Genomic DNA, 27450 nt, shown 5'->3' with positions numbered 1-27450 from the left:
TTTTGCACAGCTAGTCTCAAAGGTGCAGCAAGATCCTTTTGCATACTCTTTAAGTTGTTTGTTAATTGCGCTAATAAATTCATCTCTCTCTATCTCAGACTAGGGCTCTAAATAGCAATCTCAAGTCTGTGGGCTTGATAAGTTCTGTGCAGCAAAGTCCAGAAAACAGAAATAGCTGCAACAACATCCAGGTCCTCTCCTCCTCTCTCTCTCTCTTTTCTCTCTGCCCAGCAACAGCCTCTCTGCTCTGCATTGGGAAAGTCTGCCAATAAGAGTAACTGCTTTTGCACTTTGCCTTTAAAACAAAGCCAATGAGTGCGCAGTTGTGTGAGGAGTTGATGATAGCACAAGGTTGACTGCAGAAGGGGGCTGTTCAGCCAGTCTGGGCAAAGAACACCACAAATGTTTTGGGGCAGGAAGAAAGAGGAAGTTTGTGGTCTAGCTCAAAGCACACTCCTCCTGCCACATATTGACTTATTAGCAAGCAGGGGTGGGAAAAGGCACACGGCACCTAAGGGCTATTTTTATACCATGTTTCATCACTGCAAAACTGGCTCCACAAGGAGCCCGTCTATTTGGGAAGGTTCTTGTTATTGCCAGGGGCTGAAGTGTTTTTCTGAAGTGCCATCATGCTAATAATCTCACTATGCGAAAACTGTGGCTGGAAAAACAACAGGGGCCAGTAGCATTTTTAAAAACAGACGCCTTTTACTACATGGAGAGCTTTCGTAATCCCAAAACTGCTGCATTATTGCACTCACTGAAAAAGTGGAAGTTTCCTCCATGTTTTGGACCTGCATTTCGTTTGTTTCATGTTTCCACAACGATGAGCCACAACGGTCTCATATTTTTGTGAAACACACTACTCAGAGGTAGCCTTGTTGGCCGTACTGTTGTTCATGCCATCAAATTGTTTCCAACTTATGGTGACCCTATCATGGGGTTTTCACAGCACGTTTCCATCCCTAAGTGGAGAGAGTTGATTTTGCCCAAAGTCACCCAGTGAGTTTCCATAGCCAAGCCAAGATTCAAACCCTGGTCTCCAGAATCATAGTCAAACGACTACACATACTGGCTTCTTGTTGGTGGATATTGCAAAGTACAATAGAGATTCCTGTTCCACAAATAGTGAACTGTTTTTGTGGATTTTGGATATTATTGTGCTTGGCTTTGGTCAACACAACTAACTTGAATATGTTTCCCTGGGTGTGTGAAGACACTACGCTTAGCTGCTACAGGGGTCCTTGAGAAGGAGGCAATGGACTGGGACTCTTCTGGCCTGGGAGTGAAAGGACAGGCCCAACGCCTTCGGGCCTGAAGAGAAAGACCCTCCCCTCCCTCCTTCCAAACTGTCATCTTCTGGTCTAGAATCTCAATGCCATCGAGCCTGAAGAGCCCTCCCTCCCTCCTTCCAACTGTCATCTTCTGGCCTAGAGGGAGCAAAAGGACAGGCCCAATGCCATCGGGCCTGAAGAGGAAGAGCCCTCCCCTCCCTCCTCCCAACTGTCATTCTTCTGGCCTAGAGGGAGCGAAAGGACAGCCCAATGCCCATCGGGCCTGAAGAGGAAGAGCCCTCCCCTCCCTCCTCAACTGTCATCTTCTGGCCTAGAGGGAGGCGAAAGGACAGGCCCAATGCCATCGGGCCTGAAGAGGAAAAGCCCTCCCCCTCCCTCCTTCCAACGTTCTCTTCTGGTCTAGAATCTCAATGCCATCGAGCCTGAAGAGCCCTCCCTCCCTCCTTCCAACTGTCATCTTCTGGCCTAGAGGGGAGCGAAAAGGGACAGGCCCAATGCCCATCAGGCCTGAAGAGGAAGAGCCCTCCCCTCCCCTCCCAACTGTCATCTTCTGGCCTAGAGGGAGCGAAAGGACAGGCCCAATGCCACAGGCCTGAAGAGGAAGAGCCCTCCCCTCCTCCCCCCACTGTCACTTCTGGCCTAGAGGAGCGAAAGGACAGGGCTCAATGCCATCAGGCCTGAAGAGGAAGAGCCCTCCCTCCCTCCCTCCCAACGTCATCTTCTGGCCTAGAGGGAGCGAAAGGACAGGCCCAATGCCATCGGCCTGAAGAGGAAGAGGCCTCCCCTCCCTCCAACGTTCATCTTCTGGCCTTAAGGGAGTGAAAGGACAGGTCCAACGCCATCGGGCCGGCCTCAGTTAAGAAAAAGAGCCCCCCTCCAGTCCATCTGCCTTGGTCCAGGCCTCAGAGGGAGAGAAGAATGCTGGACCTGATCCCCCCACCATTCCCTTCTCCTTTTGTGTGGTGCTTTTTAGATAGTAGCCTGAGGGTTACTATCTAACCCCTCTGTTATCCCCTGTTGTAAGCCACCCGGATTCCCAGTGATTGGGTGGCATATAAATACATCCTATTAATGTGTTTTTTCTCTTTTTTTGAAGAGACAGTACCCCCCTCCGTAACTGCACCTTGGGCCTGTGAGGGAGAGAACAGGCTGGCCACAAGAGACAGTGCCTCCCCCGTAACTGTCATCCTTGGGCCTGTGAGGGAGAAACAGGCTGGCCTGAAGAGACAGTGCCCTCCCCCGTAACTGTCATCCTTGGGCCTGTGAGGGAGAGAACAGGCTGGCCTGAAAGAAGGACAGTGCCCTCCCTCCGTAACTGTCATCCTTGGGCCTGTGTGAGGGAGAGAGCAGGCCGGCCGCAAGAGACAGTGCCCTCCCTCCGAACTGTCATCCTTGGGGCCTGTGAGGGAGAGAACAGGCTGGCCTCAAGAGACAGAATTCTTGACTGTATATTTTATTGTAACATGTTTTAAAATGTATATGCCCTTGAACTTGGAAACCGCTTTGATCTCCCAGGAAAAGCGGTATAGAAAATAAATATTATTATATTATTATTATCATCACATCATCATCATCATCATCATCATCAGCACATCATCACTATTTGGGGTTTCTACCTCTATCAAAGGGAAAACCTTTTTAAACTGGGGACTACATTTGGCATGTTTTAACAAACAACATTTAAAATCTTCTAATGCAAAAGCATGGAGGCTTGAGAGATTCGGTGTTCGGTGTTTGGAATCTGACAATAAGTTTTGAGTAGCTGTGCTAGTCCATAAGAAAAGAAAAGCAAAAGCCACAGTTGATTAATATTTTTATCAGAACCAATTGCCACAAAAGAGTGCAGTCTTTTGAGTTCTCAGGAACTCTTCCTCGGCTAAGCGCTTGCATACTTCTGGTGGCAGTCTGGTTGGTCCTAATAAAAGTATTGCCCAACTCCAGATAACATTTCATGCCCTGCTGGCTGAAGGAAGAATCCTGGGAACTGTAATGCAAAATATAACTTTCCGAAGTTCTGATAAATATAAAACGAAGCCCTTGCTTAATCCCACTCTCAGCTTCAGAGGATGGCAATGGCAACACCGCCGTCTCAAAAGAAACTTGCCAAGAAAATCCCATGACAGTTTTGCCTTAGGGTTGTTGCCATAAATTGGAGATGACTCGAAGGCACAGAACAACAACAGCCCCAATATGGTGATCAGTTTGATCATGAAGTGAGATCAATTAATAGTCTTCTCTTCACTCCCTTGTCAGCAGTCCCCTGGAGCCTGGCTGAAGGCCTCCTTTAAGACCCAGCTTCTCTCAAGTAACTCCTTCAGTACAGTCCTATCTGCATTCTCACAAAAAGGCTGAAGGTTCAGGGAAATCCCAGAAGGGATATCTCCTGGGTGAATTAGCCCCCAGACCCAAAGATGATTGATTTTCAGATGAGGAAGAAGATTCTCCAGTTTTCTGATTGTGGCCAGTTTAGAGATCACAGCTTGACTGGCCAAAATATCCTAAAGGCACCAGATCCCATCTGATCTTGTAAGCTAAGCAGGGTCAACTCTGATTAGTACTTGGATGGCAGACCAGGATGAATACCAGTTGCTATAGCAGTGATGGCGAACCTTTTTAGGTTCGCGTGCCAGGGGACGGGGCTTCTGCCCCCTGGGATGGGGCTGCGTGCTGGGGCAGGGCTTCTGGCCCAGGGGGTGTGGCTTCCACCCTCTCTCACAGACAGCTGGAGGTCAGCAAAGGCCCGTGAGGGGGAGGAGCCATGGCCAGGGCCCCAGTCCTCCTCTTCCCGGACCTTTCTTTGCCCCAAAGGGCTCTAAAGCCCTTTGGGAGCGAGGAAAGGTAACTGGAGAAGGAGGGAGATGGGGAGGGCCCCTGCTTCCCTCTCCACGGAGCTTTCCCTGCCCTCTAGGTGCCCCGTTTGGGGCACTTGGAGGGCAGGGAAAGTAACTGGAGAAGGAGGGAGATGGGGAGAGCCCCTGTCTCCCTCCCCACGGAGCTTTCCCTGCTTCCAGCTGTCTCTCCAGAGACAGCTGGAGGCAGGCAAAGCTCCCTGAGGAAGCCCTAGTGCGCACCAGTTACTCCTCCTCTCCCCGCCCTTTTCCCGGCCTCTAGCTCTCTTGAAGAGGCAGCTGGGGGCTGGGAAAAGGCTGTGAGGAGGTGCCAGAGGCGCGCTCCTCTGGCTCCTTCTCCGGAGTGCCCTTTTCTGGCTTCCAGCTGTCTCCGAGAGACAGATGGAAGCCAGGAAAAGGCAGGGAGGGGGAGGAACGGGCATGCATGTGCCTCTTCCACCTTCTCCCTCACCCCGTGCCCGAGGAAATTGGCCAAAGTGCCACTTCCGGCACGCGTGCAGTGGGTTTGCCATCACTGTGCTATAGGTTATTTTTCAGAGGAAGGAACTGCCACCTCTGAGGATATCTTGCTTAAAAGAACCCTATGAAATTAATGGGATTGCCCTAAATTGACAGGTAACGTGAAGACACATACATATACTCTTTGTAGGAGTCCTCAAAATGTATAGGGCTATTCTTCCTTAGACAAAGACTTAAGAGCCCTGTATCCTGTCAAATTAATCTCAGCCTCAAAGCCTCAATAATCTCAGGGCTTTTGTTATTGTTGAACCCGCGGCAAGATAGGAACAACCCCCAGTGATTTGGTCCAGATAATATGAAAGTCTGTATTCTTCCATACAAGCCTGCCTAGGCTTTGAGATCTTCAGATGAGGCCCTATTCTCAATGCTTTCAGAGGAATGTTTGGTAGGAACTTGAGAAAGGACCTTCTTGGTGGTTGCTTTAGTCTGCAGAACTCCCTTCCAAGACCTCTCTCTGATGTTCTTGCACTGGCAGGGAGAGAGTTTTCTTTTCTACAGTACTAGGCTTTTAGTTATCGACAATATAAAACAAAATGTCTAACATTTGAGTTGTTAGAGAGATCTTGTAGCACCTTTGAGACTAAATGAAAAAAGAAGTTGGCAACACGAGCTTTCATAGACTTAATTCTATGAAAGCTCATGCTGCCAACGTCTTTCTTTCAGTTAGTCTCAAAGGCGCTACGAGATCTCTCTACATACTGATTCTACAGACTAACATGGCTATAGTTGGCCCTCCACATTTGTAGCTTTGACTTTTGCAGATTTGATTATTTGCGGTTTTGATTAATATGTTCTCTCTAGGAATATCTAGGTCCTTCAGTGCGACTCTGCCAGAAGTTGACCATAAAGGTGTGCTGGAAAAGCTAGATGTTCCTAGAGAAAATATTTGTAGGCCCTCCAGCATGATTCTCTGATCAACCTATGGCAGGTGTTGACCATAGAGTTGCACTGGAGGACTTGGAAATTTCTAAAGAGATGTTCCATCAGTTAAAAAGAATGGTAGTTTTTTATTTGCAGTTTTTCCACATTCACAGGGGTCCTTCACCTCTAACCCCAGTGCATGTGGTGGGACCACTGTATATCTTTGAATTCTAACATGATTTGAGTTGTTGTTAACTGCCCTTGAGTCAACCTTAACTCGTGGTGAGCAGCACCACATTTCAAACAAGTTAATTTTCTTCCTATCAGCTTTCTTCATTGTCCAGCTTTCACAACCACAGATAGAAAGAGGAAATGCAAATATTTTGGCGCGTTATAGACAGGCCTAAGCGGCGCCGTGTCGCGCGTTTGAATAACAAACGCGAGGGGCGGCGCTTCCGGATGCGCCTTGCCCCTCGCGCGTATTCTGTACGTCAAGATGGCGGCGCCCTATACAGATGGGCGCGGCCATCTTGACGTAACGGACACTGTGCATCCGGACATCAAACCCAGAAGAGAGTCGCAAATGTGCACTTGGCATTGGCGGCGCTCTTCCGGGTGTGCGGAAGGACGCGATTTGGCGCGCTCCTTTTTTTACAGCGCGGAGGAGTCGCGCGGTTTGGCTGCAGCGGCTTCCCGCGCTGCAAACCGGCATCGGCCCAAGACGTGAGCGCCCTTTGGGGGCAGTCTGTAACGGGCCTTTGTTACTGAATAATATATCTTTACACTTCAGGATCTTGTGTGGTTCCTTCATAGCTGCCCTGCCAAGTCTTAGTCTTTTTCTGATTTCTTAACTGCAGTTTCTGGCCTGATCGAATGAGCCAAGTTATGGAAAATCTTGAATTATTTCAATGTCTTAATTTACTACTTTTAAGACATGTAAATCATCTTCGGTCATTATTTTCTCAATGTTCAGCAGCAAAACTCCATTTTCACTTTCTTTCTTGACTTTCTCCAGTAATTGTTCCAAGTCTTTGCTATGTTCTGCTAGTAGTATGGTGCCATCTGCGTATCTTAAATTGTTGATATTCCTGCCTCCAACTTTCACGCCTCCTTCCTGAGTCTAATGTTGCTTTATGTATTATATGTTCAGCATACAAGATAAAATGCAACCTAGCCTGACCCTTTTGCCAATTCGAAAGCATTCTGTTTCTCCGGACATTATTATTTTGTCCTGAGTAGAGGTGAAAACACAAGCTGCCCCAGATCCATACAATGATCCTTTAATCTCTTTGTTTGCATTGATTTAACTGGTTTTCTCTGGACATTGTTGTGCCCGGAAGAATTTCCAGTACCAGTAAGCAAGGAGTGGTACATCAAACAGTTCAAGGAATAAGGCAATCCTAGTTTACAATTACAGTTCAGCAGGCATTGTAAGTCAGTATTGTAAGAGCCAGCATGGTGTAGTGGTTTGAGCATTGGATTATAACTCTAGAGACCAGGGGTCAAATCTATGCTTGGACATGGACATCCACTTTGTAACCTTGGGCAAGTCACATTCTCTTAGCCTCAGAGGAAAGCAAAGACAACCCTCTCTGAACAAATCTTGCCAAGAAAACTCAGCAATAGGGTCATCTTAGGGCTGCCATAAGTTAGAAACAACTTGAAGGGACACATAAACAACGTTGTGTTGTAATGTTGTTTTAGTGTACTTTCAAGCTGTTTCCAGCAGAATCCATTGTGCAACATTGCAGGGACGTAGCTAGGATTTTAGGAAGGGGGGGTCCAGACTAAGTGACACCATTATAATGGGGCTTGGGTGTGGCGGTGCAGCAGCACACACTATTCATTTTTCTAATGGAAGGGGGGGGTCCGCACCCCAAGAACCTCCCCTTGGCTACGTCCCTGAACATTGCAAATGAATTAAAAAGGCACCAGATCCTGTCTGATCTTGAAAGCTAAGCAGAATCAGCCTTATTTAGTACCTGGACAGAAGACTACCAACAAATACCACTTGCTGTAGGTTAAATTTCAGAGTAAGAGGCAAGCACACCATGTCTGAGTATCTTTTGCCCAAGAAAACCCTATGAAATTTATGGGGTCACCATAAGTCACCTGCATACTATTCCTACAGCTTGCAGGCTGAGTGATTATGCTCTGGTCCATCAACCTGAAAAATCACTTCATTTTGGATTCTTAAGAAGGTATATGCCACTGATCTAAAATCACAGGAATGTATGATGTCAACATTGAAGAATATGGACTAATTTTTATCATGATCTCACCCATCCAAATAAACAGATTTCAATCCAAGACAATTCAATACTACCCGCAGAACAATAAGACAATAGTCCAAGAGATGTCTGAAAGCCGGCCCATCCAAAGGCTCAGGTATCAAAAAACTATCTAGACCTGCTGGAACTGCAGACTCAAAGGGTCAGCTCAGCCTTTCATCTCCACAACTCACAGAGAAAGAAAACATGTTTCCAAAAGGGTATGGCTGCTAATCTGTTGCAGCCAAAACAAAGAAACGCCAGTAATTTAAACTAGGCAGATAAAACTGTGTTACTAGCAGAAAATAGACTTGGAACAATGACAAAAGTAATTAAGGAAGAAAATGAAAAGCCGATTAGAGCTGAATAAGAAACAACAAAAAGGCCACAGAAGATTTACATAACTTTAAAATGGGTGACAACAGTTTAAAATGGGTTAAAACATTTTTATAGTCTTTGTTCCATCATTAATGAAAATGAAGTCTTAGAAGGGCAGCTAGGCGAGAGAGAACTAAGTTAAGATTGTCAAGTGTAAATGTCCATTATTGAATACCAAAGTCAGGACCACTCATGCCATGGTACAGTGGGCCCTTGGTATCTGCTGGGGTTTGGTTCCAGGACCCCCTGTGGATACCAAAATCTGTGGATACTCGAGTCCCATTATATACAACGGCAGAGTACAGTAAAATGGTGTCCTTTACATAAAATATCTAAATCAAGGTTTGTTGTTTGGATTTTATATAGTTTTTGGATATTTTCAAGTTGTGGATGCTTGAATCTGTTGCTAAAGAATCTGTGGATACAGAGGACTGACTGTACTGTATTTCTGATCTCTGGTTATGGATGCAAAAGTTGGGCAGTGAAGAAAGGTGATAGTATGGCAAATCAACCCATCTGAAACGGGACAGTGGAAAAGAGTTCTGTGGAAACTATAGTTCACTGAAAAAGATAAATTAATGGATCCAAGACCAAATCAAGCCTGAACGTTCACTTGAAGCCAAAATTACTCAACTGAGGCCAGTGTACTTTAGACATACGATAACATGATTCACTGCAAAAGCTGATAATGCTCAGTAAAGCAGAAGTCAGTAGAAAATGAGAAATAGCACATTACAGGTAGATTGATTCTCTCAAGGTAGCCATGGTTCTGTCTGCAAGGCGAGAGCATGTCTGTTAAAAACATCTCTTGGAGATCTCTCATTCAGAGGACTGCCATAAGACAAAACAAACTTATATAACATGAAACAGTTGCTACTCTCTTCTCTATTTGGGAGGACTGTAAAGGTTTTCAGGCGTGTTCCTAGTCTCATTTGAAATTAGAAGGATGAAGAAGCCTGTTTTTAACTCCTTTCATCTGTTATTTTAATAAATCTTCCAGTACAATTTTAAGATTATTATTTAGAACTATGGGATTTTGTGGTCACACGGTACAAATATACAAAATAGTATTAACTACAGCTAGCTAGCTTGCTTTAAAAAACTGTCCAACTTGCATGGCCAGCATCAAATGTAGGTTACATGGGAGCATTAATATACAGGATATAATCTTCTATGTTGATGTATCACCACTGACTCTGATAATACTGCATGAATGCTCAAGTTTAATTCTGAGCTAGGACTGTAAGGATTTTTTTTTTCTCCATCCAAAGTTACGAGCTCTTTGAGAAATATGTGAGAGCCTCTGATCAAGTGCAGAGTGCCTCTTGGCACAAGTAACCATAGTTGACCTTCAACTGATCTTAAATATAGAGGCATGGTTCCTGGATTTAAAAGCAGTTTCCAGATAGGCACCTGCTTTAGAGCAGTTCTTATTTTAATAGAGATTTACACAAGTTCTGCCCTGTGAGTAAAAGGACTATCTATCTATCTATCTATCTATCTATCTATCTATCTATCTATCTATCTATCTATCTATCTATCCATCCATCCATATCTATCTATGCATAGCTTAGAAGATCTATCATTGCACATTAGTATTTTTGCTGCCTTTAAACGTATATATAGTCTGCCTGCCTACCTGGAACCTTATCTTGGCGGCTTGCAACATTTGCATGCATCATTCTGATCTCTCTGAAAAAGCAACTTCTGGAGAGTCTCAGCAGCAATACTAGGGTCTGGTGGTACTCCAACACTGTCCCTTCTGATGACTGTCCACTTTTAAGGCCAGTTTGGGAAGGACAAGGGATATGGTTCAGCAGAAGCTGAACCAAGGTGTCCATTGCTTCTCCTTGAATCTTCTCTCTTCAACTGTGGAGTCTTACCCACTTCACAGTCAGAAGGGACGTGGCCCACTGGTTGAGGATCTCCTCAGTGTTGCTTTGTTGAACATCTCTGGGAGGTTTTGTGCCTTCAGGGTATCACCTGTGGTGTTCATGCAGTCCACAGGGATGGGCAGGCTTCTCATTCCCTGTTGTCTAGGACTGCACTCCTTTCAGTCTTTCTTCTCCAACTTTATAATAGAGACAAGCTCAGCAGCAGATATTACTGTCTCTATTAGCTGATATATGCAAGTAATCCTCCTCCAATGTTCTCAGCCCCTGCTCAGCAGGAAGTCTCAAATAAACATCGCTGTCTGGCTGATGCAATCTTTCTTTGCAGTTGGAGAAAACAGATGCAGAGCTGAAAGCTGCGACAGGTAAAGAGCACCGTAGTTTAGACCATGCAGGACCCTGGTACATTCTATGAGTTGTAGTTTTTTCTGTTCACAATGTGTGGGAAGCAGCAGCAAGCAATCCCAACAAGAAGCCTTGTAAACTACTTTGGCGGCTTTTTCAAACTGAAGAATAAGGTAAAATGATTTAAAAACTAGCACACAATAATAGCCACTGTGATTTGGAAAGATTGAAGGAGACACATCAAAGAAAGCTTAATTACAGAAAATACTGTTTAATCCTGTACATACATCAAATTCCATCATAGCACCAAATGTTCTTTATGCTTCACGCCAATGGCCTGTGGATTAGGAAAAATGCTGACTCAAACCAAGACATAGAGAAAATATCAAAACATGAAACCACTGAGAGATCCCACCCTCCCCCAAACCGTTTTTTGTTAAGTTTACACTTCTTTTGTACAAATCAAAGAATCTCTTTGAACACCACTAATATTACAAATATATAATGAAAAGAACAGCATCACTATAAATCAGCCACTTTTAATGCATGATCAGTTGTCACAATTAAGAAAAAAAGGCTGTTTACAGGCAAACCCTTGTCTTTAATTTTTCTTGACTGAGGAAGCTAAAAACCAACCCCAGTTAAATTTCTATGAACCAGTTTCTCCTAAAAATGTTTCAAGTATAAAAATTAGGTTTCTGCTTTACTTTCTGTGAGATTCTAACATGTCCAGTCTTTTTTTTAAAGCAAAACAAAGTAAAAAATAAATAACCCACAACTTGGAAATTTCAGTATATTTTCTTTTCTGTTTGAGGCATGTAGTTCTTCAAAGTAGTATTGAAGAAAATCATCCTTTTATTCAGTTGCAGCAGAAGTCCTTTCATTTTTAAAAAGGCAAATTTTGCATTGCTTTGTGTACCTGTGTGTGTATTTCTCACCTGAGCCATCTCTTCAGATGTGGTTCTGTAAGCAGTAACCTGGTCAGAAACTACTTGTGATTTCAGCGGATGTTTGAATTCTTGCTATTTCCCAAAATACGCCTTGAGAGAAGCTCTCACCAACCAGTAAAATTATTCTCATTTCATCTCTCCACAGAAAGACTCTCTTTTGACCTTACATACCCTAAACCATTTCTTTTTTTCTTGTGAAGTCATGATTGTTTTGGAGAACATCCACTCTCCTTTCCTAGAACTCTTCAAACATCTTTTGCATGGTCACATTCCATGACAACCATTCCATGTCCAGCTCCCTTGAAACACTGCATAATTGTGTCTTGTTGTGAAAACACAAAAAATTAACTCCATATTTTCTGAGAACTCTCTCACCCTACCTCTGATTCTAGTAAGAATTTACTAATCTTGATCACAGAAATGCCTAGCTCTAAAAAACAATGCCATGTAAGCTAGCACAATAGGATAGGTTACCTCCCAATCAGTGATCAGTATACTGGTAGATAAACCAGGATAAGAAAAATCCAGTTAATGATCCCAACGTACATCCAAATTAATGTCCCCAATTATCCTGTTAAAAGACAATTAATCCTCTAGGATTTAGGGGGACCACTGATGATTTAAACAGCATCCTCTCACACACAATTCTACAGACTGAAGAGAAATGTTTGAGAAATGGTACTGAGGTTTTAAAGAACTACATAAAAGCATTACACGAGAAAGGAGCATTTAAAAATTTCTCTTTAAAATTCTGAATGTAACTAACGTACTAAAATTGGCTCCTATAACTAAATAACTGGTTTAAGAAAAAGCCACAAAGACTGTGGAGGACACAATCCCTCTGTCCTGTCCAATTCAATGGCAGCTAAAATAAAAATGAATGAGAAAATTCTCTATACTGTCAATTCATGGGCTTAGAAGGATGGGGGTGGGGGGTGGAAGATGCACTTCAAACCACCCTCATTATTGTATTATGACAGGAAAAACAAAATATTAAAACTCAACAGGCAAGCATGCTACTGAATGGGCACGCACAGAGATTTTCATTGCATTCAGATCAATAAGTATTGAAGTGAGGTTCTGGAAAGAATCCAGTTGAACCTGTTGAGCTATGGGTTTGTAGCCAAAGGACTCCATGATATGGGAGAAATTCTCTTCTAGTGTTTAAGGGGAAGTTATTGCACCTGACTTTTCTGTTTTTTTGCCCTTTGATAAAGCTGCAGCTTGTTTCAGGAGCTCTCTGTTCTTGGCCTATTGAGGAAAAAGAACCAGAGAAAAAACATGTTTGAATGTACTGTAGTTAACTCAATTACTGTTGACAAGTATGTACAATCCTGGACTAAAAAGAAAGAAAAGAAGAAAAGAAGTATTCAAAAACAAAACAAACGCAAGTTCTGCTCAGATAAAAGCTCAATTCTGTGGCCTGCATATAGTATGGAAATCAATTTTCCTGCAATTTAATTATTGAGAATGATTTATTTCAGTCTTACGAATGGGGGGGAAAAGGCACTACTGCTCCTAACCACTAAGGGTGTTACTGCCTCCTGACATTTCCTGAAGACACTATCCACATACTTTAAGCAAATCTTTGCAGTGAAAACAAGGAAAGTGGATATTATTAGGATGCTGGGTTTCTGCTTAGTATCACATGCTTCGGGACTTCTTCACCCTGAAAGAACCATTGCATATACACTGCCATCGATATAAGCAATATGATCCATCCCATTTAGCAATGGGCTGTAGCTCAGTGATGGTTAAGCACATACTTTGCACGCAGAAGGTCTCAAATTATTTCCCTGGCATCTCTGTGGAGTAAAATCCTGGAAAGCCATTACTACTCAGTGCATGAGCGAGACAGATAAATAATGAGATTTTATAAAGCAGCCTTCTGTGCTATAATAGCTCTATCAAACTGCAATAGACAATGTTTCAGAGATGTGTGAAAACTCCTTTTCACCTTCTAACTGTCTTATCTTTAACAGCACAGTCAGTGGAACATATTCACAGGGAAGTATGCTGGTCACTAGGCTCCTCCTGTAATAGAATTCCCCCTAAAAACTTGCTAAACAGGAACACTATTAAGACATTTGATTGGGGGTGGGGTGTTGTTTGACTGCATGTTCCAGCAGTCCTAGCCAGCACAGCCCAAAGTAAGGGATAGTGGGAGTTGCAGTTCAACAACATATCGAAGACCACACAATTCCCATTTCTATTTTAGACCAACTGAGACAGGTAGACCAACAATCCGACTTAATAGAAGGATGCGTGGTAATATCCAGCTGTTCAACGGCCTGCTGTCCAATCCACCACTTTGAAGATAAATTTGCTCAGATTCACTCTGACCTGGACACCAGAGTTAATACATATCCAGTGGATGTAATCTTGGCCCTTGTGTTGATGGACATCATCAGCCTAGTGTTGATGGACACTTTTCAACATGTGTAGTGTGAGGATGTGGATCCTTGGAGAGGTGAGGGCCATCACATGTGTACCTTGCCCTTACTAGCTTATTAAACAGATCAAAGGAATATTGTCTGAGTGGGTCAGGGAAGTGATTAATGCCTCTTTATAACAAAGCAGCCCACACTGAAGGAGGCTGTGGTAAGACCTCTTCTGAAAATGTTTCCTTGGATCCTACTATAGCAGAAAACTATAGGCCAATCTCAAACATTCCATGTTTTGGGATAATACCTGAGCATGTCATGACTTTTCAATTACAGAGGTTCATGGATGAGGCAGATTATCTAGCTCCATGTCGGTCTGGTTTCAGGCTTAGTTGTTGTTGTTGTTGTTATTACAATTACTATTACTATTATTTATTTATTTATACAGTGGTACCTCGGGATACGAAATACCCAGGTTACGAAATTTTCAGGATACGAAAAAATCCCATAGGGAATCATTGTTCCGGGTTACGAATGTTTTTTCGGGTTACGAAAAAACTTTTGGTGCTTTTTTCGGCTTTTTCGCACGGAATCGCGGCTTTTCCCCATTAGCGCCTATGGCAATTCGGCTTACGAAGGCTTTTCGGGTTATGAAAGCGGCCGCGTTACGAATTAATTTCGTAACCCGAGGCACCACTGTATAGCGCTGTAGATTTGCACAGCGCTGTACATAAAACAATAAATATATAAGAGTAATCTAAGAAATTGATCACTTTGGTGGACAATCTATGCAGGGAACCAGACAGGGGGAGTGTGTCTCTGTTGGTTCTGCTGGACCTCTTGGTGTCTTTTGATATTATCAGTCACTGTATCCTTTGGAGTTGCTTCTCTGGGATGAGGCCTGGGGATACTGTTCTACTCTGCTCATTCCTGGAGGGGCGTTCTCAGAGAGTGGTGCTGGAAGATTCCTGCCCGACTCCTTGACCATTGGCCTGTGGAATCCCTCAGAGCTGCCTTGTCCTTTATGCTATTTAACATATACATAAGGAGAGGTTGTTCAGTGTTTTAGAGTGAGGTGTCACCAATACACTGATAAGTCCCACGTTATTACATTCTACCTAATTCTAAGGAAGCTAAACTGGTGCCTGTGGTAGGGCTTATCCTACAACACCTAGCTGAAAAGTCCATTAATTAATTTTAAATGTGCCTTTGATTTAATACCAAGGGACAAATCTTGGAAGAAATTACAGGACACGTCAATGGATAAAAGATTATTAATACTTATTTGTAGCCTGCATGAAGGCACATCCCTCAGAATAAGATGTAACAACACAAGACATCTCCTTTATTATTTAATTTATAAATCAATTTGCTGGTTAAAACTATAAGGGATAAAAAAATTCACTCTCTTCCACTGGCTCACTACCTGATGGGCAAGGGTATGTCACATGCTCTCGAGCATCAGAGGAAGGCAATAGCAAACCTCTTCTGAGCAAATCTTGCCAAGTGTTCTTGTGCAAAATTCCAGTTCTCTCACATACAAAAATGTGCATTTCTGCAAATAATCTCCCCAAACATGTCAGGATATGCAGTTATTGGGTGACAACTGTAAAAAGTTCTCACTACTGTCTTATTCCTCCTGCCTGGTTTTCCAAGTATAGAAAACTCATTTTCGACCAAGAGATGAATACAGGTAAACATTCTTTTCATTTCTAGTAGAAGACTGAAAAAGTCTCATTGAGCTTGTCCATTATAATACATGTCTCTTAATCTCATATACTTCTTGATGGATCAATTTAAATAAAATCACCTGCAATTGTTCCATGACTTCCTTGTGAGTCTTTTCCATTTGGTTCATTTTAACCCTCATCTGTGACTCCTGGTATTGCAGATCAGCCTTCAGTTCAGTTATCTGCAAACCAACCAATCAAAGGGGTGTGTGTGTAGTTTAAATTGCACTGAATGTATATCATACAGTGGGATACATCCTTGTAGAAAATCAACATGGAAATCAGTTATACTACTACCTTACCAATAGGATCATAAACTGCTGTGTTAAATTCCATATATTCTTAATCTGAAAATTAAGCAAAACACTCTCTCATGTAGGTTAATTCCCTCATGGCTTAATATCCAAATATGTAAAACATAACCTATTCCCATTCATTCTACAACTACAATGTCTGAGGACAGTTGACTTATAAAATAACAACAGTTTAGAGAACTTAAAACCATGTAAGGGTAAAAGGAATGGGAGCATCAGCTAGATTCTGGAGGGTTTAGCATTTCAGATATTTTGGACTTCAACTCCTAGAAGGCCCAACCAGCATTGACAAAAGTCAGAAACCTTACATTGTAAAAGTGATTTTCCAAATTATTTGGACAATCAAAGATTTCACTACTTATCCTTTAAAAAAAGCACAGCTATAGAAAAGTGCTGAGGGACCAGTGTGGTGTAATGGTATGAACATTGGACTAGGACACTTCAGAAGACAGCTTCAGAAGATAGCAATGGCAAACCCACTCTCAAGAAACATGCTAAGAAAAGCCTATGATAAGTTTGCCTTAGGGTTGCCATAAATTGGTAACGACACAACAACAACAACAACAACCAGAGAAGGTGCTGGAGGTGGGTGGCTCCACAAATGTATTCACCATGTTTTTCAGGATGGACTCCGTTTGGACTCATTCCCACAGGTGTACTGGGCCTCAAGGTTCCCCAAAATACATGATGTCAGTAAGGACCCTCTGATTCAGCCTTCACAGAGTATGGCAGGCGAGATGGTAAAGTAAACAGTAGATAGATCATCTCATAAGAAAAAAAATATCAAGGGAAACTCCCACAAAGTGCAATGGAACTTATAAAAGACTTAAACTTAATAGATATTTGGCGAACATTACACTGGAAGGATATGGATTTCACCTTTTTTTCAAATAGATACAAATCTTGGTCAAGGATCGATTTCATTTTACTTTCTAAGATAATGTGCAAAGAGATACAAAATATTGAAATACTGCCTAGATTACCTTCAGACCATTGCCCGGTGGAATTAACTTTCAATAAAGCTAGAAGGGAGTATTCATGGAAATTAAAGGAATATTTATTGTCAGACGAAGATATAGCTTTCAAATTAAAACAACAACTAAAATATTATTTCCAAGAAAATATGTCAGACAAATTGGAAATGCGTACTATTTGGGATGCGAGCAAAGCGGTAGCAAGGGGTTTATTCATCCAACAGGAAATTAGGGAAAAAAGGGAAAGGGGAAAAATAGAGATCTGACAGAGAAACTTAAAAAAAATGAAAAAGATATAAAAAAAATCCCCAAAACAGAAAATTAATTCAGGAAGGTAAAAGATTAAAATATCAATTAACCCAAAATTCTACAAAGGAACTACTAAATAAAATTAAATATATAAAACACTATCATTTTGAAAATGCGAATAAAACTGGGAGACGGCTTGCAAGAAGAATTAAGGAAGATAGAGAAAAAAATCTAATAGTAAAGCTAACATCCAATAAGAAAGAAGTAACACCTCAAAAAGATTTAAAAGACGTGGTAGCAGAGTATTTTGAGAAGCAATTTCAGATTAAAGAGGAAAAGAGTAGCCGTCAACAGGATATTCTAGAGTTTTTGAGGAAAGATACGATCCCCCTAATCCCGGACAAAGCTAAAAAAGATTTGAATGCAAAAATTACTATAGAAGAAATCGATAAAGCAATCAATAATCTAAAAGACAATAAAGCCCCAGGACCAGATGGTCTTTCTGCAAAATACTATAAAACATTTAAAGAAATACTTTTAACCCCGTTATTTAAAACATTCCAAGAAATTGATTCTGGCAAATATCCCATATCTTGGGAAAATTCATTAACTACGTTGGTATTAAAAGAAGGCAAAGATCCATCCCTACTGAGTAGCTATCGCCCCATCGCTCTTCTAAACCAGGATTATAAAATCTATGCTTCAATTTTAGCTGAGCGTTTGAAAAAAATATTAACTGAATGGATAAATGAAGATCAAGCAGGTTTTCTACCTGGTAGATACTTAAAAAATAACATCAGAACGTTGTTGGGCATCCTGGACTACTGTGAACAAAATACCAACCAAAGAGTAGGCATGGCCTTCTTAGATCTTGAAAAGGCCTTTGATATGGTAAAATGGGACTTTATGAAAGAAATATTAAAGGCAAGTGGAATTCAAGGAAGTTACTTGAATCGAATTAATATGATTTATAACAAACAGAACTCCCAGATAATCGTAAACGGAGAGAGAACAAGGCCATGTAATATAAATAGAGGCACACGACAGGGGTGTCCTCTTTCCCCGTTATTGTTTTTAATGGTGATGGAAATGTTAAATAGAAGAATAAGAGGTGATGCTTCAGTGCAGGGGATCAAAATTAACAATCAAATCTACAAACTTCGCGCTTTCGCAGACGATCTTGTAGTTTTTCTTGCAAATCCCAATCTATGTATAAATAAGTTACAAAAAATATTGGATGAATTTGGTTCAATAGCAGGGTGTAAAGTCAATAAAAGTAAAAGTGGAATTTTGACTAAAACCTATCACCCCAAGAGACGGAAGACCTAAACAGCAAATCAGAAATTCAAACTATAAAACAGGTTAAATACTTGGGCATAAGAATATCAGGAAAAAATTCGGAGCTATATGAAAACAATTATATCCCTACTTGGAAAAAAATTAAAGAAGATTTTAAGAAATGGAATAGGCAGCAACTTTCATTAATGGGCAGGATTGCATGTATTCAAATGTGTATATTACCCAAAATGCTCTTTCTCTTTCAAACATTACCTATACTGAATAATAAGAAACCGTTTCTTATGTGGAATAAAGATAGTGTTACAGACAGGCCAAAATAAAGCTGCTTCGAGTCACTTTGGAGGTATGGTATTTCAATGATGCATAACTCCTACAAGTCCAAAAGCCACACTAAAGCTGCACTCCAGTCCTTAGGACTGGAGCGTGGCTTTGGTGCGGCTTTTGGACTCTTAGAACGCATGCATCATTGAAAACCATACCTCCAAAGTGACTCGAAGCAGCTTTATTTTGGCCTGTCTGTAACAGGCCATTGCGAACTTTTTGTGGCAGGGGAAAAGAGCTAGAATTAAGTTTAAGGTTATGTGTGACTGTAAGGAAAGAGGGGGTTTAGGTTTACCTAACTTGGAAATTTATTTTAAATCCTGCGCACTGACATGGGTTAAGGATTGGATTCTTCTACAGGATAAAAAAATAATTGATTTAGAAAGCTTTAATTTAACTATGGGGTGGCACGCCTATCTGAATTATGAAGATTGTAAAGTAAAGAAAGAATTCAATCAACACTTCATTAGAAAACCACTCTTTAAAGTTTGGAACACCTATAAAAATATTTCTACTCAAGACTTCCTGGGTGGCATTCTACCCAAGAAGCCCTTCATAAACATCAGAATATAAAAAGAAAGCAATGGTTATGTTACAAGGATTTACTAATTAAAATCCCAGGAGGAGTAAGAATCAAAACAAGAGAAGAACTAGAGAATGAAGGAATCGTAATCCACTGGTTTAGTTATAAACAAATTATAGAAGAATATAAAAATGATAAAGAAAAATATGGTCTTGAATATGAAGGGAATACTGTAGACAAAATACTGACAGGAGGAGAGAAACATATGATTTCCAAATTTTATAAGACTTTATTAAGGATTGAGATGGAAAATGAAGTTGTGAAAATTAATATGATGAAATGGATGCAAAATATTGGAAATAATATTTCTATGGATTGTTGGGAAAGATCATGGTTAAACACCCATAAGTTTTCAAAATGCACTAACTTAAAGGAAAATTACATTAAAATGTTCTTCAGAAGTTATTTAACACCCAGCCAATTGGCAAAAATTAAAAAATCCAACAACATAACCTGTTGGAAATGTAGAAAAGCCCGGGCTCGTTTTATCATATGTGGTGGCAATGCAAAGTGGTAAGGAAATTCTGGAGAAACATATTTAGGAATATTATAAATTACATGCAAAGAAGTGTGCCTTTCACACCTGAACTATTTTTATTGAATATAATTGACCCTGACACTTTGAAGCTGAACCAAGACGATTCTAGTAAGTTAATTTACATGATAACGGCAGCCCGAATTGTTTACGCCTAATATTGGAAGAAATCTTATGGTCCCCCAGTTAAGGAATGGGAAGCAAAAATACATGAATATGCAGTAATGGACAACTTATCTATGCTATCAACTGGTAGAACTGTACAACAGTGTAAACGCAAATGGAAATTTTTGTTAGATATCTGAGGAAAAAGAGACGTTATCTTACAGTAACACTTAAGACATTTGTACAATTGGAAAAAAAACAGTTTATTTCTTTTATGTCTATTTTTGTATATTGGAAAATTTGATTGATTGGATATTTTATTGGTATACAAATGTATTTAATTATGTAAGAACAGAAAACTCAATAAAAACTATATTAAAAAAAATGCTTGCCAGAAACATGCTCATTAATTCCCTTATACTGCAGCCATTCACTCAAAACCACAAGGTTGCAAGTTCAAGACCAGCAAAAGGGCCTAAGCTCGACTCAGGCTTGCATCCTTCCGAGGAGGGAGCTAAAATGAGTACCCAGACTGTTGGGGGCAAATTAGCTTACTTGCTAATTAGCTTACTTGCTGTTCACTGCTATGATCTTTGGAATAGCGGTATATAAATAAAACAAATTATTAATTATTATTATTACCTTTTTCTCTTTTTCCAGTATCATCTGATCCTTCTGGTGCAGCATTTTCTTCAGAGTTGCCACTTCTTCTTTCAGCTGAGCTATGATGACAAAGTGGTCAGTGCCAGGAGAGTCCAAGGCCAGGTCTGGAGAAAAACTAAAGGAGACAAAAGAGATCTTTTTATACGTAATGACATTTTACTTCACATGGAGGATAAATCATGAATAAGAGCAGTTAGTACCATAGAGCATCAACTTGATAACCCATGTTCATTATTGCCACTCATTGAGATTCTTTATTTCTTTTCTTTTGAAGGATTTTCATACCTTTCAGTGCATTGTTTTCAACCTAGCCAAACAGTCATTTGGTTTCATATTTAATACCGCTTTGCTACAAGAGAAGGCACACTCCTACCAGCAAACAGCCTATAATGGATTATCAATTACATAAAATGTGTTACTGTGCGTTTCAGCATTTTTTGTGTTTTAGTGTTCAGCTGGGGAAAATGTGGGATATTAAGGAACCAAACGTATGATAAAAGCTTGAAGGAGCTGGGCATGTTTATTTTGGTGAAGAGAAGAATGAAGGGTGACATAATTACACTTTTAAAATCCTCAAGGGCTGTCGCAGAAAGAAGGGGGGAAGCTTGTTCTTTCCTACCCCAAAGATAGAACAAGATCAAATGATTTGAAGCTACAGGAGAGTAGCTTCCAACTGACCATTAATTAGAAGAATTTGACAGTAGGAGCTGTTTGACAAAGGAACCAATTGCCTATAAAGGTGGTGGGGTCTCCTTCTTGGGACATCTTCCAAAAGAAGCTAGGCAGCAACCTGCTGGGCACGTGTTAGCTAGTGATCCTGCACTGAGCAAAGGGTGGACTCCATGAAACCCCTTCAACTCTATGATGCTATGATTCATTTCCTTGCAAACAAAAAGAGGTAGCTACAAACACTAGTAGACCCAAAACTACCTTTATATGGCCTTGTAGAAAAAGCAGAGCAATAATAGGTTTCCATGTGTATTTGGGACTATATTCCCTATGAAGAGCAAGCATACTGAGATTCCCAGCAGCATCCTGTATCCAGCTGGTAGTGCACTTATTTTCCATGCTCTTATTGAAGAAACTGAGCAGTATGATTTTTTGATGCTACATGCTGAACACACCATGTTTATAGCATGAATGCTGTTGTATGACTATCCCACACACTTTGAAAAGGCAATAGATCATTGTCATTCCTGGAATAGACCTAAACAAAGTTTCACGGACACTGTAGCACAGGGTGGGAATGATGTGGCCCTCCAGATGTTATTGGACTGCAAGTGCCAGCAGTCACGACCAGAATAGCCAGTAGCAAGGAATTCTAGGGGATTGCAGTTCATCTGATTTCCACTCCTGTTGTAGAAGCAAGGAACACAATGGGCTGGATTGTGAACAAGTTAATCATGTTAATTCCCACTGGAAATCGATGTGAAAGGATGGCCACCATCAATTTCAGTCCAACTAATTTAAGATTCAATACAGAAAAAGTACACTTAACTTGGTTTAGATTCATCAGCTTATTAAATACAATATAAGTATTAATGTTAAAGACAGAAGGAACAATCCATATGGTAGAAGAACCTTGAGTTACACTAAATATTCTCAGAATGGAAGATAGTATGGTTCAACTCTGTTGACAGCACAAGAAATTCAGAAATACCATTAACACAGAGAATGGAAAAGGAAGTCATGTGTAAGAGAGGTAAGTAAGAATGATGATGATGATTATGATGATGATGATGATGATATAATAAGAATAAGTAAGTGAGAATAAATAAGAGATTAGGTTTTAAGTTAAACATTTCACAATTAAATGCTTTTGCAGCACCCAGTATTTTTATTTTTTTTAAAAAAAATATCACCAGTTTGGAAGCAAAACTCAGTAGCAAGTTACTAAATATACTAGTGTGCATAGTAAAAGGAGCCAAATGCACTGTAGTTGATTATACTCAACATAACAGCCAATTTAGTCCTTTATAGGTCAGTATCATATAAACTAAAGTCAGTTTTAAGGATTTTTTTAAATTGTAATTTTTATAGGTTACATAATGTTGGCGAAACTTAAATACATTATCAATACATTTTCCAGTTACCATAACATAAAACCTGTTTCTATACCTTCTATTTCTGGACATAACAAGAAAATGAACCTTCTTCATTTCTATGGTTCTTCCAACCTCCTATGACTTACTCAATAAATGATATATCTCTTGTTAATCTTAAAAGAAAATTTTTTAATTGTTTCTTTCACCTATTATTGTCTTCCTTAATTTGTACTGATGGGTACAAATATTAAGTAGCAATTACCAAATTAATTAAATTCCCTTTTGCTTACAATCTTCTAAGCCTAACTACTTTTTCGCATTACTTTGAGTATACCTTTTTTTTAATCCTCTTTTTCCAAGTCATGCTTAAACTGTCTAAGTCAGATATATACATGATTCTCCTTGGTCTCTTTTTAAAGAGTAACAGAGGGTAAAAAAGAGAGAGGAAAAAAATAAATCAAACAAGACAATTGTTTTCAAAAAGATGTAGTTTCCAGACCTTCCATTTTCCTCTTTTTCTAACTTAGTTGACATATCTGCCAAGTAACTTTTCCAATTCATAAAATGCTTTTCCATTTATTCTTTAAAAATTGATAAAAATTGTCCCAATGTTGGAGAACACAATCTTCCGTTTGGTCTTTCATCCAGCACGTTAATTTGTCCATTTCAGCCATCTCGTATAGCTTGATTAGCCATTGTTCTGTTGACAGTGCCTTTGGATTTTTCCAAAACTTTGCGTAGATTATTCTTGCACATGTTAAAGCATAGAATAAAAATTAACCATTTTGTTTAATAAGATCATTGCTGATCATACCTAACAAAAAGACCTCTGGCTTGAAAGGAATTTGGATTTTCATATCTACATTTAAACATTTATGAATGTTAACCCAAAACTGCTTTGCTATTTTGCATGACCACCACAAATGGAAAAACGATCCAATTTTTTCCTGGCACTTCCAACAAATGGGATTTGTATTTTTATACATATACGATAGTTTTTTAGGGGATAAGTGCCACCTGTATATCATTTTGTAGACATTTTCTTTTAGTTCCTGTGAGGTCGTATTTTTTAGGCCCTTCGTCCAAACTTTGACCCATTCTTCATAATCCAAATTATGGCCTACATTTTGCGCCCACTTTACCATAGAATGTCTTATTATTTCCTCCTCCGTATCCCATTCTTGTAACATCTTATAATATCTGGAAATCAATTTCGTTTTCCCCTTTAATGTAATTTCTTCCCACTGAGTTTTTTGGTTTTCTATCCCATTTAATTTTTTTATCAATTTTCCATCTTTCATATAGTTGTCTATATAAGTACCAGTGGCATGTTATACCAGCTTCCTTAAATTCTGCCTGAGATTTTATTTTTACTTCGCCCTCTACCGTATCTGACAATAGGTCTGAGTATCGTAGCCACTTGAGCTTTGCAATGCCTTCTTTACTAAAAAAGGCTTCATGGGGTGAGCACCATTGTGGAATATTTCTACATAATCTTGTTTTAAGTTTTTCCCATACAAAGATTAAGGCTTTTTTGACAATATGATTCTTAAATTCTTTATGTAACTTATCTTTCCCATAAAAAATATATCCATGCCACCCATATCTCATGTCTTCACCTTCGAGTGCTAGAAGCTTTTCATCATTTAATAATATCCAGGTAGAAAGCCAATTTAGTACTGATGCAAAATAATACAATTTCAGGTTGGGTAAACCTAGTCCCCCCCTGATCTTACAGTCACACAAATTTTTTTGATTAATCCTTGCCCTCTTCCCGCTCCAAACAAATTTTAAGATATCTGATTGCCAGTTTTTGAAAGGTTTGAGAGAGTGAAGAACAGGTATGGCTTGAAACAAAAACATAAATTTGGGCAGTAAATTCATTTGTATTACTGAAATTTTCCCCAGAAGAGACAACTGTAAATTTTCCCATTTCTTTAGATCCAATTTTATTTTACCCCATGTTTTTTCATAATTATTATGGTAAAGATCTGTATTTTTTTTGTTATTTTTATACCTAAGTAGTTGACTTCCTTTTCAATACTCAACCCACTTCTAGCCATTAGTTCCTGTTCTTCACTTTTTACCATGTTTTTTGTTATTACAGTTTTCCCTTTATTCACTTTTAAACCAGAAATTTCCTCAAAATTTTTCAGAATACCCATCAAGGGCTTAATTCCTTTCATTGGGTTTTCTAATATAAAAACAATGTCATCCGCAAATGACCTAAGCTTAAATTTGTACTTCTTAGTCTGAACACCTTGGATTGCCTTCTCATCTCTCACAGTATTACATAAAGCTTCCAGGATGAAGATAAAAAGGAGAGGGGATAGGGGGCACCCCTGCCGCGTGCCCCTGGCAATCCTAAATTCTGCTGTTTTGCTTTGATTTATGATTAATCTTGCCTTTTGGTTGTTATAAATTTCCCGAATCCACTTAACAAAAACTGGACTGGCCTTAATTTTTTCTAACATGGTAAACATAAAATCCCAACTAACATTATCGAAAGCCTTTTCTAAATCTGTGAAGATCAGTGTTAATTTCTTTTCCTTGTGGCTTTCGAAGTATTCAATCACATCTATGATGACACGGATGTTATCCTTAATCTGCCTTTGCGGTAAAAAGCCTGCTTGATCTTTGGAAATCCAGGTACAGTGGTGCCTCGGGTTACGAAAGTAATTCGTTCCGCGGCCGCTTTCGTAACCCGAAAAGCCTTCGTAAGCCGAATTGCCATAGGCGCTAATGGGGAAAAGCCGCGATTCCGTGCGAAAAAGCCGAAAAAAGCACCAAAAGTTTTTTCGTAACCCGAAAAAACATTCGTAACCCGGAACAATGATTCCCTATGGGATTTTTTCGTATCCTGAAAATTTCGTAACCTGGGTATTTCGTATCCCGAGGTACCACTGTATTTAACACTTTCTTCAATCTCTCGGCAAGGATTACAGCAAAGATTTTATAGTCTGCGTTCAAAAGAGATATTGGACGATAGCTCTTCATGTCCACTGGATCTTTATTCTCTTTTAATAACAGGGTGATGTTTGCATTGTTCCATGATTCCGGAAATTTTTGAATCCCAATAGCATTGAAAGTCATCTTAAGTGGTAACATTACTTCATCCTGAAATTTTTGGTAATATTCTATTGGAAAGCTGTAAGGGCCTGGCGTCTTTCCCTTCTTGCCTTTCTTTATTGCTTCTATTACTTCTGTTATGGTTATTTGACCATTTAAGATATTTCTTTGCTCATCATTAAATGGGGCAAAGCCTGCCTTATCTACAAATTCCTCTGCTTTACTTTTGGATATTTGATGTTTTTTATATAAACTAGAAAAGTAATTTTTAAATTCTTCCTTGATTTCTGATTGATTCATTGTCATTTTACCTCCTTTGGTCTTAATCTCTGTTATAATGTTTCTTTCTTTTTGTTTTTTTAATCTATAGGCCAACCACCTGTCAGGTTTATTTGCCTTATCAAAAAAAATGTCTCATATATCTAAGTTTGTTTTGAATTTCTTCGTTTTCTTCCAATTCTATTTGTTTTTAAGTGTCTTAATTTCCTTTTTAGCAATTTTGCTCGTTGCACGTTCATGTAGTTCTTTTTCTTTCTGTCATAATTTTTGGTATAGTAAGTTCAACCTCTCTCTTTTCCTTCTTTTTATTATTGAATTTTGTTGAATAAAAAAGCCTCTTAAGACTGCTTTGGACGCCTCCCAAACTGTAGTTATGTCAATGTCATCTTTTATGTTCTCTTGGAAGTAGTGTTTTAACATTTCTTTTCCTTTTTTCAGAATTTCTTCTTTAAATAAAAGGGAGGTATTCAATCTCCATAGAAATTCAGTTGGTTTTAAATTCATCAGCATTTCAATGGGGTTATGATCGGATATAGTTCTAGGTTGGGAGTCCATGGATATGTCATGGCCAGCCAAGATCAGCTCTCGGAGGATGAGCTTCCTCCAGAGCAAGGGCTGATTGAGGCAACACCAGGTGCTGTTCCTGCCCTGCCAGGTCCCAGCTGTGATCCTCCAACCCCAGAGGAGGAGGTTCAACCAGGTCCTAGTGCCGAAGAGAGACCTTCTATGGTACCACTGCCTAGTGGGGACTCTGGGGACGAAGCTTGCATGCAGGTGCCTTCTTTCAAAGAGAGAAGAGCTGAGAGTGCTTGCAGGCGCAGATCACAGAGAATTGCCGAGAGGCAATTAGCCAACCAGCCTCAGGTGGCACGAGGGAGAGTTTCCCTTACTTAAGTGGGAGAGAGACTAATGCTGGTTGCTAGAGTTTATTGCATGATCGCTGCTAGCTCCTAGTATCTAGATTCTTTGTTACCTTGACCTTGGACCGGACTTTGTTATCTCTTGGCTGTTTTGACCTTGGACTGTTTGACCAACGCTGTTTCTCGGTATCCTGATTTCGGCTTGACTCTTAGAATGTTTGGACTTCTGGAATTCTGAACTCGGCTTGTTTTCTTGGACTGCTCTCAGACTGGTTCCTTGCAAGGTCTGCTTTACTTTCACTTCCACTGTGCTAAGGCTCTGTTATCAGCTACTGTCAAGTGTCTGCTGGCAGCATTCCCGGACAGGATATTATATCTTTACAGAGTGTTTTAGAGGCCATAAAGAAATCAATTCTGGATAAGCTTTTATGTCTCTCTGAAAAGAAAGTAAGGCCCGTTACAAACGGGCACTTTAGTACGCGCTCCGCGCGTGCTAGGGTTAAAAAGGGGAGTCCTTTCCGTCTAGTGCGCCCTTAGCGCGGAGCAGGAAGGAGCTCTGTTTCAGAGCTCCTTCCTGGTTTGGTCCACTGGGCGCAGCCTTCACACGGCTGCGCCCAGCGGACCAAAGGAGAAAGGGGCCAAGCGGCCCCTTTCTCTTCCTCCCCGCCGCCGCGGGGTGTC

General features: G+C 40.2%; 2 protein-coding genes across 7 annotated transcripts in view; one reads left to right on the top strand and one right to left on the bottom strand.

Moving 5' to 3' along the window:
- The window catches only part of FGR (FGR proto-oncogene, Src family tyrosine kinase), a 665433-nt gene that overhangs the window by 410731 nt on the left and 227252 nt on the right, over nucleotides 1-27450 (top strand). The gene's annotated exons all lie outside the window — the stretch shown is intronic.
- FAM76A (family with sequence similarity 76 member A) overlaps nucleotides 1-27450 on the bottom strand; it is a 70951-nt gene that overhangs the window by 22661 nt on the left and 20840 nt on the right. For 2 of the 4 annotated variants that reach the window (XM_042440847.1, XM_042440845.1), the window contains 3 exons: nucleotides 20496-20631; nucleotides 15554-15655; nucleotides 10661-12610 (listed from right to left, as the gene is read on the bottom strand). In XM_042440847.1, the coding sequence (XP_042296781.1) occupies nucleotides 12524-12610; nucleotides 15554-15655; nucleotides 20496-20631 (325 nt within the window). In that variant the 3' untranslated portion in view covers nucleotides 10661-12523. Of the gene's footprint in view, nucleotides 1-8544; nucleotides 10421-10660; nucleotides 12611-15553; nucleotides 15656-20495; nucleotides 20632-27450 lie in introns of those variants that run through there. The other 2 variants (XM_042440846.1, XM_042440848.1) reach the window with 2 other exon arrangements.

Source organism: Sceloporus undulatus, chromosome 9 (genome assembly GCF_019175285.1).
Source record: "Sceloporus undulatus isolate JIND9_A2432 ecotype Alabama chromosome 9, SceUnd_v1.1, whole genome shotgun sequence".
Classification (NCBI taxonomy): Eukaryota; Metazoa; Chordata; class Lepidosauria; order Squamata; family Phrynosomatidae; genus Sceloporus; species Sceloporus undulatus.
Note: the sequence above shows the minus strand (reverse complement) of the source record. Positions and strands in the feature narration are given on the sequence as shown.